This window comes from Macaca thibetana, chromosome 2 (assembly GCF_024542745.1).
Source record: "Macaca thibetana thibetana isolate TM-01 chromosome 2, ASM2454274v1, whole genome shotgun sequence".
Classification (NCBI taxonomy): domain Eukaryota; kingdom Metazoa; phylum Chordata; class Mammalia; order Primates; family Cercopithecidae; genus Macaca; species Macaca thibetana.
The window spans coordinates 87195928-87216319 of NC_065579.1; the positions used below are offsets into that span (position 1 = coordinate 87195928).

General features: G+C 42.1%; 1 protein-coding gene across 2 annotated transcripts in view; it reads right to left on the reverse strand.

Moving 5' to 3' along the window:
* Positions 1-20392, reverse strand: part of MCF2L2 (MCF.2 cell line derived transforming sequence-like 2) — a 252899-nt gene that overhangs the window by 131198 nt on the left and 101309 nt on the right. For both annotated transcript variants that reach the window (XM_050780177.1, XM_050780176.1), the window contains exons 6-7: positions 9422-9538; positions 4249-4398 (exon numbers count right to left, since the gene is read on the reverse strand). In XM_050780177.1, the coding sequence (XP_050636134.1) occupies positions 4249-4398; positions 9422-9538 (267 nt within the window). The remainder of the gene's footprint in view (positions 1-4248; positions 4399-9421; positions 9539-20392) is intronic.

Sequence of the window (20392 nt, forward strand, 5' to 3'; positions counted from 1 at the left end):
GCACTCTCTGATTGTAAGAATAGATTAAGGCCCAAACTGTGGCTCAGGCTGGGGGAAAGAATTTATGTTTCTGGGGAAGAGCCTTTTGTAAAGTCATCAGTTTGCTTAAAAGTTTGATACGATTGTTCCACTGTGGATGTTTTGAGATTTTTTTCTGTGTGAACTGATTGGCTTAATATACCGAAGGGCCAAAAGAAAAGAGGTTCTACTGGAAGACTATTTTGAACAAAATAGTAACAAGTCCCTAGAGAAATAGCAAGTGAGACTGAAAACCTCTCCAACTCAATAGCTCTCCTATTCTGTTTGATTGTAGAGGCGACCAGACACGTATACCTAAGGTCTCTCTTAAAGATCCAGGAGAAAGGAATTCAAGACATCAAGCCAAATCCCCGAAGCTGTGCTAGCTGTTTAGGAAAAAACCCTCTCCAGGCTGGGAGAAAACGGTAAATCACATGCTACAACTTTTATAGCTATTTAAATAGCTATAAAAGTTCACTGTACTGAAGAATGGATCTTACAATAGTTTTTCACTCTTCTAGCTGGAAAAGAAATTATTTAATGACATATAGAATCTTTGATTAAAAGGTAGGTAAAAGACCAATAAGGGTAAAATAAAATATGCATAAATAACCACAAAAACTACTAAGTTATTAATACAAGTTTAAACAGTATCTCTTTTTTTCTTTTCTTTCTTTTTTTTTTTTTTTTGAGACGGAATTTCACTCTCATTGCCCAGGCTGGAGTGCAGTGGTGTGATCTCAGCTCACTGCAACCGCCACCTCCCAGGTTCAAGCGATTCTCCTGCCTCAGCCTCCCGAGTAGCTGGGATTACGGCATGCACCACCATGCCCGGGTAATTTTGTATTTTTAGTAGAGATGGGGTTTCTCCATGTTGGTCAGGCTGGTCTCAAACTCTTGACCTCACGTGATCCACCCACCTTGGCCTCCCAAAGTGCTGGGATTACAAGTGTGAGCCACTGTGCCCGGCCAGTACCTCTTTTTTTCTAATATAAACCATTTCTCTCTTTAAGTCACTTTTGGATAAGAAAGAGGAAAAATGTAACTCTAGTTTAATGATTTTGGTATTCATGCTTCTAAGCTACAAGATAAGGAATCAAATTTGAATTGGGACAATAATCAGTAATCACCAAAAGGCCTTAAGAAATTATCTGTATTTTTTGTTTGTTTGGTTTTTTGGTTTTTTGTTTTGTTTTGTTTTTGAGACGGAGTTTCACTCTTGTTGCCTAGGCTGGAGTGTAATGGAGTGATTTTGGCTCACCGCAACCTCTGCCTCCCAAGTTCAAGTGATCCTCCTGTCTTACCCTCCCGAGTAGCTGGGATTACAGGCGCCAGCCACCATGCCCGGCTAATTTTTGTATTTTTAGTACAGACAGGGGTTCACCATGTTAGCAAGGCTGGTCTCGAACTCCTGACCTCAGGTGATCCACCCCCAATCGGCCTCCCAAAGTGCTGGGATTATAGGCTTGGGCCACTGTGCCCAGCCTGTGTTGTGTTTTAAAGGATGTTAATTAATATTACTTGGTAAAATAAAGATGATAATATTTTAAATCCAAATTCACTTAATATTCTTAATCGAGGTAAACACTTGGACAAATTAAATCACTTTCAGAATTTTGTCTTAAAATAATTTTAGGTCTTCACCATGATTTTAGGGTAGCATGGAATATAAATGCAAGCATTTCTTTTACTAAAAGGCCAATTAAATGGAACCTTCTAATTTCCTTTCACTTGTCTTACAGCTTGGATAGGGAATGTTTAACCAAATTAACATAATAGAGTATAAATGTCAAATAATACTTCTAACTATGTGGCCTCCAAGGTTACTCCACCCCATAACCTGAGAGAAGTCTTAGCCGCCTTTGCTCAGAGCTGCCTGTTCTAATTCTGAGAACAGCTGGTTAGCATGCATAAGGATATCCCCTTACTCCATCCTGGAAACTGGTTCTTTCCCACCTGTTTACCTCTGCAGAACTCTTTGCCTGTGTAGAGAAATATAGAACACCCACTCATCTGCCTTCCCTGTCCCCACCCCTCTGCCTTGCCACCAGCACATACGGCAAGACCTGACTGGCTGGTTTTCACCTCCCAGTAATGTGTCCTTATCTAAAATCCAAATGTTTTAACCTTTTCTCCAGAGACCTTCCTGACTGATCACGTTGTCATCCTGGTGATTCTGCTCTTCGACCTCTCCACACCCTTCAGGGATTGAGGCAAAGAACGCACTGTGCTCATGAGCCCTAGGCACAGAGCTCAGTTTCACAGTCCTTGCTGCGCTGGGCGCCCTTCCCATGACACCCCTTTGTATCAACAGGACCACTCTGCAGACTCCTCTTGGTCAGGGATCACCTTAGGGCCTGTGCAACTGCAAACTCCTTCCTAGCACACTTCACAGAGGCACCTAGGCCCTGCTTTCTGCAACTCGCACCTCCTAAGAATCATGTGAACTTAAGCCAGTAGGTTTAGAAAAGCAAAGGCCAAGCTTCTCAGAGGCATTTTCAGGGAAAATTTTCAGGATGTCATCAGGATTTTACAATTTCAGTCCAGATTTTGGTTTGTTTTGTTTTTCTGTTTGTTTGTTTGTTTTTTGAGACAGTCTCACTCTGTCACCCAGGCTGGAGTGGCGTGCCATGACCTCGGCTCACCGAAACCTCTGCCTCCTGGGTTCAAGTGATTCTCCTGCCTCAGCCTTCCGAGTAGCTGGGATAATAGGCGCCTGCCACCAAGCCCAGCTACTTTTTGTGTTTTTAGTAGAGTTTTAGTTTCACCATGTTGTCCAGGCTGGTCTCGAATTCCTGAGCTCAGGTGATATGCCCACCTCAGCCTCCCAAAGTGCTGGGATTACAGGTGTGAGCCACTGGGCCCAGCCCAGTCCAGATATTTTGATTATTCACAGTAATCTTTGGAATATATTTTTCTCTTTCATTGTTGTTGTTGTTTTGAGATGGAGTCTCTCTCTGTCGCCCAGGACAGAGTGCAGTGGCAAGATCTCGGCTCACTGCAACCTCCGCCTCCCAGGTTCAAGCAATTCGCTCACCTCAGCCTCCTGAGTAGCTGGGATTACAGGCGCCCGCCATCAAGCCTGGCTAATTTTTATGTTTTTAGTAGAGACGGGGTTTCACCATGTTGGCCAGGCTGGTCTCGATCTCCTGACCTCAGGTGATCCACCCACCTTGGCCTCCCAAAGTGCTGAGATTACAGATGTGAGCCACCACTCCCGGTCATCTCTTTTTGAATAACAACCTCCTTAAAGACTGAATTTAACAGTGTTCCCTGGCACATGGAAACATTAATTTGCCTCGATTACTAGACTCTGAGACTCTCCTAAGTAGACTATGTGTTCGCTGAGGTTGCCTTTTTGGTTCTCCTGGCAAGTAGTGGTGGGTGCTCAATAAATGTTGAATAAATGAACAAATCAACCATCTAGCAAAGTGTTTTTGCAACTTTTTGGTCACAGATACAACAGTTCAACTCTTCCCAAGTTCCATGAGGCCAAGACACATACACTGACCGTCCAATCCTCATTTTGCTGCCCTATTGAAAACTGGGCTTCTCTGAAATAATGGGATTGGTCTGTGCTTCTCAAGGTAGAAAGGTGCCAACACTCATCCAGGGAGAAGCCCCAGGAAGATTTCCCTGTACTGCATGACTAAAAGAACCTGCCAAGCTCCCTTTCCTCAGCAGGTTCTGACGTGCTTTTATGAATCATTTAATAGGTGCCTCTCCTTCAACCCAGGTCAGGGCACCTTCCATAGTCCTTTTTCTCAAATTCATCCCCAAATAAAAAGACACACTTCTGAGAAAGTGAAGCAGTAAGTCAGCTTATTAGTCTGCCCCAAAACTTTACAACCACTGCTGGAAAGCTTGTATTTCAAAAGCCAGCCCCTACCCCCTGCAATTTTAGCATGTTCTGTCTTGCTCTGTCCTGAGCAGGATCACAGGAGTGCAACCCTTGAAAGGGTGCTCACATGCCTCAGCTCACCCAGACAAAGCTGGAAAAGCCCTTCTCTGTGCTGCTTCCCACCATCCTTCACTCACCACTCAGTCTCAAGATACTTCTTTCATTACAAACTGCCTGTCTGGAAGGTTTAAGATGATCAGTGGTTTCCAAGTCACTAAAGAAGAAGGAAAATGAGAGCTTAACTGTTAATTTTGCTCCCAGCTCTCTCCAAGAGGCAGGTATACCTGCTGGCACAGACGCTAGCCTCTGAGAGGCCACTGACCGCTCACCTGCAGCTTGTCCCGCTGCCTTGTGTGGGACATGAGAAGGTCTTCGGTGGATAGCATGCTTCTGGGCAGCTCTGTTGTGGCCAGGCAGGCCCCAAATGTCTGCAGCATCTGGGCAGTGGTCTTCAAGGTCAAGGCAAAGTTTTCGATGGCCTGGAAGGTCAGATAATTGTAACAATGTGGAGAGCTTAACATTCACCAACATGCTTTCTTGATGGAAAGACAACAGATTTAGTTGACAAAATGAGTGAATTACCTGACTTTGGAAATGGTATAGAGGACCTGATCCTGATAGGGAGATTAAAAAGAGGCTGGTTTTAGTCTCAGTGCTGCTACTAGTTGACCAAATGACTTTGGATAAGTCACCTCTTTACATTGAATGTCAGTTTATTTATCTATAAAATAAAGTGATTGAGCCAGATGATCTTTAAGATTCCTTTGAGTTCTAACTTTCTGAGTCTCTCGTTCAAAGAGGTGACACCCATAAAATGCACTGTCACACACAAAAGAATCTATATACCTCACTTATAAAACAATATGTACTGTACATGTGTGGTTATATTATTCCTAGTTATATATACAGGCAAATCTCAGAGATATTGTGGGTTTGGTTCTAGGCTACTGCAATGAAGCCAATGTTACAATAAAGTGAGTCACACAAATTCTTTTGTGTCCCAGTGCAAAGGGAAATTATGTTTACAGTATACTGTAGTCTATTAAGTGTGCAATAGCATTATGTCAGAAATTCTACATACCTGAAATTAAAAATACTTTATTGTTAAAAAATTGCTAACAATCTTCTGGGCCTTCATCAAATCACAATCTTTTTGCCACTGGAGGGTCTTGCCTCAATATGGAGGGCTGCTGACTGATCAGGGTGATGGTTGCTGAAGGCTGGAATGGCAGTGGCAATTTCTTAAAATAAGACAACAATGAAGTTGTCACATGAATTGACTTCCTTTCATGATTTCTCTGTAGCATGCAATACTGTTTGATAGCAGTTCACCCACGATAGAACTTCTTTCAAAATTGGAGTTAATCCTCTCAAACTCTGCCACTGCTTTGTAGACTAAGTTTATGGAATATTCTAAATCCTTTGTTGTCATTTCAACAGTGTTCACATCATCATCCCCAGAAAGATGAAGAAATCACTTTTTTTGCTCATCCGTAAAAAACAGCACCTCATTCATTCAAGCTTTATCATGAGGTTGCAGTAATGCAGTCACATCTTCAGGCTCCACTTCTAATTCTAGTTCTCTTGCTGTTTCCACCACACCTGCAGTTACTTCCCCCACTAAATTCTGGAACCCCTCAAAGTCATCCATGAGGGTGGGAATCAGCTTTTCTCAAACTCCTGTTAATATTGATAGTTTGACTTCCTCCCATGAATCACTAATGTTCTTAAAGGCATCCAGAATGATGAATCCTTTCCAGAAGGTTTGCAATTTGCTGTACTCACACTAATCAGAGGAATCACTATACATGGCAGGTATAGCTTCACAAAATGTATTTCTTAAATAATAAAACTGAAAGTTGAAATTGCTCTTTGATCCATAAGCTGCAGAATCGATGTTGTGTTAGCAGGCATGAAAACAACATTCAACTCCTTGTACATCTCCATCAGAGCTCTCAGGTGACCAGGTGCATCGCCAAAAAGCAGTAATATTTTGAAAGGATCTTTTTGTCTAAGCAGTAGGTCTCAAAAGGTGGCTTAAAATATGCAGTTAACCATGCTGTAAACAGAAGTGCTGCCATCCAGGCTCTGTTGTTCTAGTTCTAGGGCACAGGCAGAGTAGATTTAGCATCATTCTTAAGGGCCCTAGGATTTTTGGAGTGGTAAATGAGCATTGGCTTCCATTTAAGGTCACCAGCTGCATTAGCCCCTAACAAGAGAGTCAGCCTGTCCTTTTAAGCTTTGAAGCCAGGCATTCACTTCTCTTCTTTAGTTATGGAAGTCTTAGATGGCATCTTCTTCCAATAGAAAGCTGTTTCATTTACATTGAAAATCTGTTGTTGAGTGTAGCCATTTTTTCTTGTTTTTGTTTTTGTTTTGTTTTGTTTTTTGAGATGGAGTTTTGCTCTTGTTGCTCAGGCTAGAGTGCAATGGCGTGATCTCAGCTCACTGCAACCTCTGCCTGCTGGGTTCAAGCGATTCTCCTGCCTCAGCCTCCTGAGTAGCTGGGATTACAGGCAACCGCCACCACGCCCAGCTAATTTTTCATACATTTAGTAGAGACAGGGTTTCACCATGTTGTCCAGGCTGGTCTTGAATTCCTGAGCTCAGGTGATCTGCCTGCCTCAGCCTCCCAAAGTGCTGGGATTACAGGCGTGAGCCACCGCGCCCAGCCGAGTGTCGCCACTTTCATCAATGATCTTAGCTAGATCTTCTGGATAACTTGCTGCAGCTTCTCTATCAGCACCTTGCACTTGTATGTTACAGAGAAGAATTCCTCCCTCAAACCTCACAAACCAACCCCTGCTAGCTTCAGGCTTTTCTTCTGCAGCTTCTTCACCTCTCTCAACCTTAATAGAATTGAAGAGAGTTAGGGCCTTGCTCCGGATTAGGTTTTGGCTTAAAGAAATGTTGTGGGTGGTTTGATACTCTATCCAGGCCCAGACCACTAAAACTTTCTCTGTATCAGCAAAGAAGGCTATTTGCTTTCTTATCGTTCATGTATTCGCTGGAGTAGCATTTTTAGTTTCCTTCAAGAACTTTATCTTTGCATTCACAACTAGGCGAACTGGCTAGGCTAAGAGGCCTAGCTTTCTGCCCATCTCAACTTTTGACATGCCTTCCTCATTAAGGTTAATCATTACAAGCTTTTGATCGAAAGTGAGACACACCATTCTTCCTTTCACTTGAATACTTAGAGGTCATTGTAAGGTAATTAATTGGCCTAATTGCAATATTGTTCTGTCTTAGAGAGTGGGGAGGCCCAGGAGAGGGAGAAAGACAGCTGAGGACCAGTTGGTGGAGCAGTCAGAACACACACAACACATATCCATTAAGTTCACTGTCTTATATGAATGCAGTTTTCGGCACCCCAAAACAATTACAATAGTAACACCAAAGATTGCTGACCACAAGTCACTGTTACAAATATAACAATTGGCCGGGCATGGTGGCTCACGCCTGTAATCCCAGAACTTTGGGAGGCTGAGGTGGGCAGATCACTTGAGGTCAGGAGTTCGAGACCAGCCTGGCCAACATGGTGAAACCTTGTCTCTACTTAAAATACAAAAATTAGCTGGGCATGGTAACACATGCCTGTAATCCCAGTTACTCAGGAGGCTGAAGCAGGAGAATTGCTTGAACCCAGGAGTCTGAGGTTGCAGTGAGCTGAGATCGCACCATTGTACTCCAGTCTGGGTGACAGAGCAAGACTCTGTCTCAAAAAAAGAAAAAGAAAAAGAAACAAATATAACAATAATAGTAAACTTTGAAATATTGCAAGAATTGCCAAAATTTGTCAGAGAGGCAGGAAGTGAGCACATACTGTTGGAAAAATGGTGCTGATAGAGTTGTTCAACACAAAGTTGCCACGAAACTTCAATTTTAAAAAACTGCAAATCTGCGAAGCCCATTAATGTGAAGCATAATAAAATGAGACATGACTGTATATGTGTGTATATAAAATATATACACAGAACATGTAAAAGGCATGTAAAGAATATCTCTGGTCTTTCAATACTAGTTGTATTTTTTAAAGTTCACTAAAAAATGTTTAGCACATGCACAACCACAAACCATGGCTACATACTAGGCCAGGGATGGCCTATAACAAAAACAAATGGGTAATTTATAAGCAACAGAAATTGATTTCTCACAGTTACAGTTCTGGAAGTTGGGAAGTTCAAGATCAAGGCCCCAACAGATTTGGTGTCTGGTAGAGGTCTGTTTCTCATAAAAGACGGCTTCTGTGCCCTCACAGGGCAGAGGGGGCATGACAACTCCCTTTAATCTCTTTGCAAGGGCACTAACTCCATTTATGATGCCACAGCCTTCATGACTTAATACGTCCCAAAAGGCCCCTCCTCTTAATGCTATCACATTGGGTTCCGACATGTGAATTTTTAGGGGACACCAACATTCAAGCCATGACAATGAATTTTGATCTCACGTTTATCTCAATATTACTGAAACTCCTAACTTAGCATAACAATCACCAATATCAGTAGGTAGGGAAAAGTAAAATACTATATAGCAGGTGCTTTCACAGATAATACATCACTTATTCCCCACATCAAACTATCAGGAGGCTTTTGTTAGTCTGGGGTTTCTCAGCATTGGCTCTTCACACTTTGGGCCAGATGATGCTTTGTTGTGGGAGGCTGTCTTGAGCATTGTAAGGTGTTCAGCACAGTCCCTGACGACCCACTAGATACCAGTTAACTTTCCCCACTAAGTTATGACTACAAAAAGTCGAAAGATATTGACAAATGTAGGGGGCAGGCAAAATTATCCCCTGTAGAGCAATACTGTGTTAGTCCCATTTTAACAGAGGAAGAAAAAAGCTCAGAAATGCTTAGAAACTCACCTGACATAGACTATGTGTTATCGTGACAATTTTTTAAAACTGGTTTCATCTTTGACTTTGACTTTAGATCCAGGGTACACGTGCAGGTTTGTTACATGGGTATACTGCATGATGCCGAGGTTTGGGGTACAGTTGATCCTGTTACCCAGATAGTGAGCATCATACCCAGTAGTTCTACAATCCTTGTCCCCCTCCCACCTCTCACCTACAGTAGTCACTGAGGGGTGATAATATTTAAATGTAGCTTCTTCTGACTTCATGGGTGTCAATATGTCTGTACCTTAGAATCATCTGGGGAGTTCTGTGGCAGGCTAAGACCCATCCCAGATGAAGTAAATTAGTTTCTCTGAGGTATAACAGGCTATTGGTGTTTCTGGAAACTTCCCAGGTACATTCGAAGGTAAGTGTCCCAAAACCCCCACACCAAGAGATGCAATAGGGTAACGCGGTCAACAGGAGAAACCCCAGCCTTTGCCCTTCCACGCTCCTTCTTCCCCAGCCTGTGCCTGAGAAATCCCAACCACCCCAAGGTCAGGCAGTCACAGGGTGACCTCCCAGCAGTCGATGTTTAACTCTGCCACTCCATCCTCCGGAAAACAAGGAGAGAGAGTGAAAAGCACGTGTAAGCTGGTACTCACAGTGCGGTGATTTACCCACTGTCCGTGGCGATATTCCAAAGTCCCCCCTAATTCCCGGGTCAGTTGGCTTTTGTCGATGTAGCCATGAAGGTCAGAGACAGAGTTTACCATGATAATCTGTAAGGTAAAAGGATAATTAAACATATTCCTCATTGATCACTAAATAAGAGTTCATTAGGTTCTATTCTTATAATTATATCTTATATTCTATTATTATTTAAATGATACTTCAACCTTGCCTTATCAGGCATTTATATTTAAAAATGGTTACAGCCAAGCACAGTGGCTCATGCCTGTAATCTCAGCACTTTGCAAGGCGGAGGTGGGAGAATCATTTGAGGCCTGGAGTTTGAGACCAGCCAGAGCAACATAGCAAGACCCCATCACCAGAAAAATTAAAAAAAAAAAAATTAGCCAGGCATGGTGGCATGCACCTGTGGCCCCAGCTACTCAGGTGGCTAAGTCAGGAGGATTGCTTGGGCCTGGGAGGTTAAGGTTGCAGTGAGCTGTGATCGCACCATGGCACTCCAGCCTGGGTGACAGAACAAGACCGTATCTCAAAAAAAAAGTTACTATATCCAGCAGGGAAATATTTTAAAGTCTCTTCCATTTTTCCCTTTTGAATGAGAAATACTAAAGTGTGGTATAGCCTGTGATGAAATGTTGACTTGGCTCAGGAAGCGCAGTTCCAGGCTACCTAGAAGTCACGCCTCACTTTATGTGAATTTTCAGTCAAAAGTTCCCAAGCTAAGGTACTTTCAGCCCCCAAAATCAAGTGTTGTGCTATGGCCTGAAAGTCTACCATGAGAAGCCCAATCAAAGGTGGTTGGGTAAATGTCAAAATATAATTAGAATACAGGGAAACACACAGAGTATGCATCAAAAAGACTCACTACACTAATGCACCCCGATGAAGAATATTGATGTGCCCCTACTTTAGCTTGCACAGGGAGGATCTGGAGGTAACAGGGTGTTGGGGTTTATAAACCAGCAGTTCTGCTTATGAGCAAATACCCACACATGCAGAGAAAGCTGACGCATCCCAAATTGCCCCTTTCTATTCCTTGGTAGTAGTTCTGGCCTGGGTGTGGTTCTGGCTCACTCAGTGACTGTATCACACCCTCTACTCACTCCTGAGCGGGACAAGCACTCCTCCTCATTCCTATCTCTGAAACACATCTTTGAAACCTTTAATTGTGACATTATATTTTTTCACTCCCTGTTGATTATTTTGAAAATTAACTCTCGGTCGGAGGACATAAGAATATGGACTTTCTTCTATTATTATAAAGTATTAGTCAAGGAATGAATTCAGTTTGGAATGAGAATATAAATTAGAGCCCAGCCAGGTGCAGTGGTTTGCACTTGTAATCCCAGCTACTCAGGAGGCTGAGCCAGGAGGACTCCTTGGGCCCAGGAATTTGAGGTTCCAATGAGCTGTGATCGCATCACTGCACTCCAGACTGGGTGATAAAGTGAGACCCCATCTCTTAAAAAAAAAAAATCGTGGCCCAAAGATTCCAGGTCAACATTATGCAATAAAACTGATTTATTCTTTTAACAGATATGTATTGAACTACTAAAAAAAGTGCCAGGTACTGAGGGATAATACTGTAAACAAGACAGACCCTGGTCTGGAGAGACTCAGGCTCCGTGGGATTTGATTACTACCTATCACCACCTTAACCTTGTCAGGCCCCATGTCTTGCTCCTCCACTTCTGAAAACAGTTCGGGGCTTTTAAAATTTATCTTTATAATATGAGAATGGATAAAAACCTGAATCTATCTGTGCCTTTCCCGCCTAAAAATTTTAAACCACTTATGGGAGTTTTTAAAAGGTTTTTATTCTTTCTAAAATTAGAAATTTTAGGACAGGTCGTTAGAAATTATCAAGCTAAAAATGTACTTTGCTTCTTGGAATATGAGTTACTATGATAATAATCGACATTTTAAAAAATACCCAATGTGCAACATTGTATTAGGCAAAAGTAACCTTGCACAGGGTCGGGAGTTTCAGAAACCTATCCTGCTAGGCTGCATATTTTCTGTACCATTAGGGAGGTGTGATATCCCACACTTGCCAAAACTGTGCTTTCTCATCTTAAGTTTTAGATGACCAAGAGGAATTTTAAGTTGAAAGCGAAAAGTGAAAATTAAAAACAAAGGATTATATTAGAAGAATCAATACTGTTAAGTATTGATCTGTAGAGTCAAAGCAATTCCATAATCAAAATCCCAGCCGACATTTTATAGAAATTAACAAACTGATTCTAAAATTCATATAGAAATGGGAGGCCGAGACGGGCGCATCAAGAGGTCAGGAGACGGAGACCACCCTGGCTAACCCGGTGAAACCCTGTCTCTACTAAAAAATACAAAAAAACTAGCCGGGCGAGGTTGCGGGCGCCTGTAGTCCCAGGTACACCGGAGGCTGAGGCAGGAGAATGGCGTGAACCCGGGAGGCAGAGCTTGCAGTGAGCCGAGATCCGGCCACTGCACTCCAGCCTGGGCGACAGAGCGAGACTCTGTCTCAAAAAAAAAGAAAAAGAAAAAGAAAAAGAAATGCAAAAGACACAGAATAGGTAAAACAATTTTGTAAAAGAGGAAAAAAGTTCGATGATTCACGTGTTTTGTCAATTTCAAAACTTATAAAATTACAGTAAAGAAGAGTGTGGTAATGGCCAAGGATGAACAAATAGATCAATGGAAAAAAAAATAGAAAGTCCTGATAGACCCACACAAATAGGATCAATTGATTTTTTTAACTTTTTATCCTGTGAGGAGGCTGGGCACAGTGACTCACGCCTGTAATCCCAGCACTTTTGAGAGGCGGAGGCGGGCGGATCACCTGTGGTCAAGAGTTTGAGACTAGCCTGGCCAACATGGCAAAACCCCGTCTCTACTAAAAATACAAAAATTAGCCGGGCGTGGTGGCGGGCGCCTTTAATGCCAGCTGCTTGGGAGGCTGAGGCAGAAGAATCGCTTGAATTCGGGAAGCGGAGGTTGCAGTGAGCCAAGATTACACCATTGTACTCCAGCCTAGGCAATGAGAGTGAAACTCTGTCTCAAAAAACAAACAAACAAAACAAACCACAAACCTTTTTATCCTGCGAAGTAATTATAGATTCACAGGAAGTTGCAAAGATAATTACAGATTAATAGGAAGTTACGAAGGCAGTACAGAGAGGTCCTAGGCACCTTCCACCCTCAATGGTTACATCTTACATAATTACAGTACAATACCAAGACCAGGAATTTGATATGCTTATAATGTGTGTGTAGCTCTGTCATTTTCCCACCTATGTTGTTTCCTGTACCCACCAGGACAAGCAAGATGCAAAACTGTCCATCGCCACAAAGACCTCCCTTGTGCCTCACCTTTCGGTCAACTCCCACCCCCAACATCCCTCCGTGAACTCCGGCAAACACTAATCTGATTTTTTCACAAAGGTGCAAAGGTAATTCAATGGAGAAATAATTCTATTTAGACAAATGGTGCTGAAACAATCGGACATTCATATGTAAAAATAAGAACCTTCATCCATACCTATGAAAGTAGCCAGAATCAAAACAGAGTCACTAGTATTAAAAAATAAATAAATAGGCCGGGCACAGTAGCTCATGCCTGTAATCCCAGCATTTTGGGAGGCCGAGGCGGGCAGATCACGAGGTCAGGAGTTCCAGATCAGCCTGACCAACATGGTGAAACCCTGTCTCTACTAAAAATACAAAAATTAGCAGGGCGTGGTGGCACATGCCTGTAATCCCATCTACTCGGGAGGCTGAAGCAGGAGAATCGCTTGAACCCAGGAGGCGGAGGTTGCAGTGAGCCAAGACCACACCATTGCGCTCCAACCTGGGTGACAAGAGTCTAAAAAATAAATAAATAATAAACCTAACAAATAGGCCAGGGAAGACTGCAAAGAAAGGGTTCTCACACTTGTATGCCTGATAACAAAACTATCACAAAAGACTTCAAAAACCACAGCCTTGCACACAGGCCATTGCAACATTTAACTGCCTGTCCAATTTCCGATTGGCATCTCTCTTGTTATTGATCTTTGTAGCCAGAAATAATGATCTCAAAACAATTATGTAATGCTCCTCAAGTTCCCTTTAAAAACCTTTGTCTCACTCTACCTTCCTGAATAAGCACATAGTTTACTATGACACACACATTCCCATTTCAATGCCCTATTCCTGAATAAATATTGTTTTCTTTTAGACAGCCTCTCCCTGTCTGTTATTTAGGCTGACATATCTCACATCTTATATGAAAATTAACTCAAAATGGATCATAGATGTAAACATGAAACATTAAACTTGGAAGAAAATGTAGAAGAAAACTGTGGTATAATAAGAAATTTATTTAGACTTTATCCCTGGTTCCTGGTACAGAGTTCCTAAAATCCTTATAATGTCTTAAGTGATAGGAGTATCTTTTGTTGTTTATAAGGGGCCCGTTTGGTCACACCTGAGTTTACACTAATGAGGTGACTCAGGCTGGGAACCCTAGATAACTGCTGGGCAGAGCTGGTTTCCAGAAAAAAACAAGTGATTATAGTTTGGAATTTTCAGCCCCGCTCACTGACCTCTAGGAAGGAGAGGATTAAGCTCTATAAAAACTCTAGAACAAGGAGATTTGAGGAACTCCCCTGTTGGTGAATACACCAAGGTATTGGAAGGGTGGTGTGCTGGAGAGAGCTGGGAAGCTCTGTGCACCCCACACACCTTGCCATATGCATCTCATTCATCTGGCTGTTCCTGAGTTGTATCCTTTATAATAAACCAGTAAACATAAGTAAAGTGTTTCCCTAAGTTCTGTGAGTCATTCTAGCAAATTATAGAACCCCAGGAAGAGGCTGTCGGAACCCCCCCAATCCATAGCTGGTAGGTCAGAAGTATAGGATGCCCAGACTTAAAATTAGCATTAGCATCTGAAGTGGGGACAGTCTTGAGGGAATGAGCCCTTAACTTGTGGGATCTGATGATAACTTCAGTGTCTGAATTGAGTTGTAGAACACCTGAATGGTGTCTAGACAGTTGGAGAACTGCTTGGTGTGGGGGAAAAAAAAAAAACAACAAAACCCACACATTAGGTGTTAGAAGTGTTGTCTGAGTAGAGAAAGTGTTTTCTCAGAGAAATTTTAGGAGAAATCTTTGGGTTAGGCAAAGAGTTCTGTGATATCACACCAAAAGCATAACCCAGAAAAGAAAAGCTGATAAGCTGGACTTCATCCAAATTAAACATTTGCTCTGCAAAAGACACTGTTTAGAGAACGAAAATCCAACCTAAAAACTCAGAGAAAATATTTGCAAGTCATATATCTGACAGTGACTTATATCCAGAACATATAAAGAACTCTCAAAACCCAACAATGAGAAAAAAAAAAAAACCCAATTAAAAAAGGGCAAAGGATTTGAACAGAAGCATCACCAAAGAACATATACAGATGGAAAATAAACACATGAAAAGAGACTCAATATCATGAATCATTAGGAAATTGCAAATTAAAACCACAGTGAGATACCACAACATGCCTACTAAATGACTAATTAGAAAAAAATACCCTTGTTTTTGAAAAGGTGGTAAGAGTATGAAGTAGCTGGAATTCACATACATTGCTGGTAGGAATGCAAAATGATAGAGCCACTTCGCCAAAACGGTTTGGCAGTTTCTTTTAAAGTTAAACATAAACCTACTCTGTGGCCCAGCAAAAACATGTATGTGAATGTTTATAGCAGCTTTATTCTTTTTTTTTTTTTTTTTTTTTTTTGAGATAGCGTCTTGCTCTGTCACCCAGGCTAGAGTGCAGTGGGCATGATCTCAGCTCACTGCAACCTCCACCTCAGCAATTCTCCTGCCTCAGCCTCCAAAGTAGCCAGGACTACATCCACCCCTCACCATGCTCAGCTAATTTTTGTATTTTTAGTAGAGATGGGGTTTCACCAATTTGGCCAGGCTGGTCTCAAACTCCTGACTCAAGTGATCCACCCACCTCAGCCTCTCAAAGTTTTGGGATTACAGGTGTGAGCCACCATGTTTGGCTGCAGCTTTATTCTTAATCCCTAAAAACTAGAAACAACTCAACTGTTTTTTCCTGGTGAATGGTGAATGGATAAACTGGCACCTCTACAATGTGAGATAATATTCAGCAATGAAAGGAACGAACTATAGACATACCAAGCAACATGGATGAACCCCAGCTGTTTTACACTACGTGAAAGAAGTTAGACTCCAAGGCTACTCATATACACAGTCATATGTCACTTAATGATAGAGATCAATTCTGAGAAAATCGCCATTAGGCAATTTCGTTGCTGCTCAGTCGTAAAGTGCACTTCCACAAACCCAGATGGTACAGCCTGCTACACGCCTGGGCTAACTGCTTGTACAGCATGTTACTGCACTGAATACTGTAGGCAAGTATAACACAATGGGAAGTATTTCTGCATCTAAACATATCTAAACATAGAAAAGGGGCCAGGGGCGGTGGCTCATGTGTGTAATCCCAACACTTTGGGAGGCTGATACAGGAGGATCGTTTGAGCCCAGGAGTTTAAGGCCAGCGTGGGCAATACAGGGAAACCCCTGCCTCTACAAAAAATAAATTAAAAAAAAAAAATCAGCTGGGCATGGTGGTGTGTACCTGTAGTCCCAGCTACTCAAGAGGCTGAGGTGGGAGGATAGCTTCAGCCCCAGAGTTTGAGGTTACAGTGAGTCATGATCACGCCACTGCACTCCTGCCCAGGTGACAGAGCAAGACCCTGTCCCAAAAAAAAAAAAAAAAAAAGGGAGGCCGAGGTGGGTGGATCACTAGGTCAGGAGATTGAGACCATCCTGGCTAACATGGTGAAACCCCGTTTCTACTAAAAATACAAAAAGAAATTAGCCGGGCGTGGTGGCGGGCGCCTGTAGTCCCAGCTACTCGGGAGGCTGAGGCAGGAGAATGGCGTGAATCCGGAGGCGGAGCTTGCAGTGAGCTGAGATGAGGCCACTGCACTCCAGCCTGGGCGACACAGTGAGACTGCCTCAAAAAAAAAAAAAAAAAAAAATTTTAAAAAAGTACAGTAAAAATACAGTTTTATAATTTTATGGGACCATCGTTGTATATGTGGTCCATTGTTGACCAAAACGTTGTTATGCAGCACATGGCTGGAATTGCATTTGTATCACTCTCTGCAAAAAGTAAAACTATAAGGATGGAGAGCCAATCAGTGGCTGCCAGGGATTAGGGATGGGGAGAGGGGCTGGCTACAAAGCGGCACAGTGAGGAAGTTTTGCGTGGTGATGGAACCGTTCTGTATCTTGATTGTGGTGACTGAATAACGCCGTGCATTTGTCAAACTTCATAGAACTGTACACCAAAGAGAGTGAATTTTACCTGATGTAAATTTAAAAATTTCAAAAATAAACGAGAGGCAGTTTCCCCACATATTTTTTTCTTCTTTTAATCTTTACAGGATAGAAATTTTTAGAAAGTTTTTATATTCTATATAGTGAAGAAAAAAAGCAGAATAATTCTAGTCATCAAACCCACAGGACACACTGAGCATGTAAAACTGACCTTAAAACATTTTTTCTGTGTTTTCTTGGATTCTGTTTTTGTCTATCTGGCATCCTGTCATCACAGGTCAATTACATGAGCCACATTTTCTTATTTTCTGTACTCTTGAGGCTCCGGCATTTGTGGCCTCCATGATTAGGAAGAGACTGCCCCACCACCCCCACCCCAGGGCTAACCACTTCTTAGAGACTGTGAAGGGGTTAGCTGGGAGCAGGTCTTTCATATGCAAAACAACCAGTCTCAAATCCAAATCCCCAACCACCGCCTTATCAAACTCTCACACACCAGGCCAATGTTCACCTTGTCCTAAGTCATCCCAGGGCCAGGTACCAAGTAACAAAGGGACGACCCTTATACCCCAAAGACTGCAGGAGTTATTCTAACTAGTCCGTACTAAATCCTGCCTTGCTTTGCCTGCAGAAACTCCAGTAAACACTCTGGCCTAGACTTTCCTCTGCCTCCTTCTTCTGCCTCCTGACCAAAGCTTGGTGCTTCCCCAGTGGCCCATGTGGTGTGAGGTGACCCCGACCTCTGGGACATGTGAATATAATAAACTTCTTCCTTCCAAACCTGTCTCTTCATGTGGCCCCACCAACTTTACCATACATGCATATTCTTGGAACAATTGTTAAAAGCTAAAAATGTCGTGTTTCTTTTCCTTTTCTGTATACATTTGTGTTCTTATCTATAGATGCTTAAAACCGTTATTTCAAAGAAACACATGGTTTTTTAACTGCACAAGAAGCATTTCCTGTATTCTGACACAAACTTCATTTTAAGCAACCAGTTTCCACGATCATAGCCTCTTCAGGAGTTTTACAAGACTGCCTTGGTGACTTCACATTAACTGTTTTGTGGGGCTGCTATGAGTACAGCTGTTCCAGAATAGGGAAGTGCCTGGCCAGCAACAGGGACTCAGAAACCATCTACTGGGAGGCCAAGGTGGGAGGATGACTTGAGCCCAGGAGGTTGAGGCTGCAGTGAGTCCTGACGGTGCCACTGCACTCCAGCCTGGGTGACAGAGCAAGACACTGTCTCAAACAAAACGAAACAAAAACCAAAACCATTTACTACATCAAAGTACTTCGCCTCCATAGATAAAGGTAGAGGGAGGATGTCACTTGACTACAATTACATCCTTGGCCCACCTGATTCCTACACCAGTCAGGCAAAATAAACTCCTTTCCCCACAACACGTGAAAATATAATTATCTATCTAGAAATGACCAGGAAGATGTTATAATATAAGAGAGGCTAGGAAGCTACAAAGTAAAGTGCTAATATCACAACCACGTTTTAAAATAAAGAAGACAAACTGACAGTTTGAACTGTCATTGAGAAGGCAACACGTATTTCGAAGTTAGATTTCATCAAGCTTGGTGACTTCAGACTCTGCCGTTTCTGGAGCATCAGCGCTACCACGGAGTGTGACCTTGTGCGTCAGGTGAAATGGTAACTTACGGGGTGAACTTGCATTAAAGAATGCCCTACTCAATGTACCCAGGGTTTGGGTGACTGAGAGCATTTTCAAAAAGCATTTTAAGTTTGATTTTAAACTTAAAATCAAAAGCAGGACACGTAGGGAATCAACCTACACTACCACAAGTAGAGGTAGCTAAAGTCAGAGTATCGAGATAAAGTAGATGTTCAGTCCCGCCTAGGATAGATGCACCATGTGAAAAGGAGGGCATAAGTCACAAATGTATCTGTGTACATATAAGCATGCCTAGATCATATGTATAATACGTATAAAACACATGTGTTTTATGTGCAATCAGGGAAATATGCATGACGTTTGGTCAAATGCTCAGTTCCAATTCCAAACGTTTTTGAGTGGCAAGAAGAATTGATGACTCTTCATTTCTGAAGGGGAGGCACGAAGGGACTCATGAGGATGATGACAAGTCATTGGCTTCTTGTTGGTCTCCATCTCTTTCCAAACATCAACAGTTACTCAAGTTAGGAAAACTGAGCAAAGAACTCAGGCCTTACATTTTCCTTAAACACTCAAGTATTTTAAAAATGAGTATTTAAAATAGAATGGGAAATTCATTTTGAGTTTGGCTAATCCCCAAAGTAGAAAAGAAATGATTTTCAGAAATCTGATTATTAATATAAGACATAACCCAAACAAGGAAAATAAGAGTGGGAAAGGAGAGAGAAAAATGAGAAAAATTCCTTGTCTAAGATGGCAAGTCTTCACTGAGATGGGTTAACCATTCTTTCAGAGTAATTTTATTTATTTATTTATTCATTCATTTATTCATTTATTTATTTATTTATTGGGACAGGCTCTTGCTCTGTCGCCCAGGTTGGAGTGCAGTGGTGCGATCTTGGCTCACTGCAACCTCTGCCTCCTGGGTTCAAGCAATTCTCCTGCCTCAGCCCCCCCAAGTAGCTGGGACTACAGGTGCATGCCACCACGCCCGACTAATTTTTGTATTTTTAGTAGAGACAGGGTTTTGCCATGTTGGCTAGGCTGGTCTTGGACTCCTGACCTCAGATGATCCGCCCACCTCAGCCACCCAAAATGTTGGGATTATAGGCATGAGCCATGGTGTCCGGCCCTCTTTCAGAGTAATTTTAATTAAAGCTATTTTTTGTTAATTTTGAATGGATAATATTTATAGATAGTAATAAATTTGAACAGAAAAAGTCTATCTAAATAGAAAAATCCTCCCCCTTCCCACTTACCCCCAGCCATCTAGGTGGAGATCTAGAAGGCAACCAGTTTAACCAGCTTCTTGTATATCTTGTGTATCCTTCTCAAGATGATCTATGCACAATCATATATATGGCCCTCTTATTTTATCCGAATGGGAATCGGAATGGGATATACTGTTCTCCCCTTGACTTTACCCTCACTTAAATACACATCTTACATGGACTGAAATTTAAGGTATCAGTATGAACTTGTGATTTCTAGAATATTTGTAATTACAAATATGTACATGTATATGTGCATATACATGCATATATTTACAGCTGCTGTCTGCTGAAAGAGCCTACAAACAAAGATACCAAGTAGTAATAGCACATCTTGCATCCAGATCTTGGACTCAAATACTTTTCAACACCAAAAGGAACCAGGGCTCTTGAGAGAAATGGCTGGTAACAAAGCTGGATCAGAGCATGCCTGAGAGGGGCCTAGATGATCACATTAGGCCAGAAAGTAAGGAAGTGCCAAAAAAAACATGATAGGGACATGTCACAAGGACACAAGAGTCAGCTTGAAGGGGTTCCCGCTGGCCAAATCTGGGACAGCCGGAGCACCACAATAATTGAGAGCAGCAATGAATTACAAACCACTGAAAAACTAAGAATCCAAAACTATAATATACAAATAGGGGAGAAGGGAAAGCTGTAGCTTACAGTAAAATACCATCATTTACTGATTAGTAA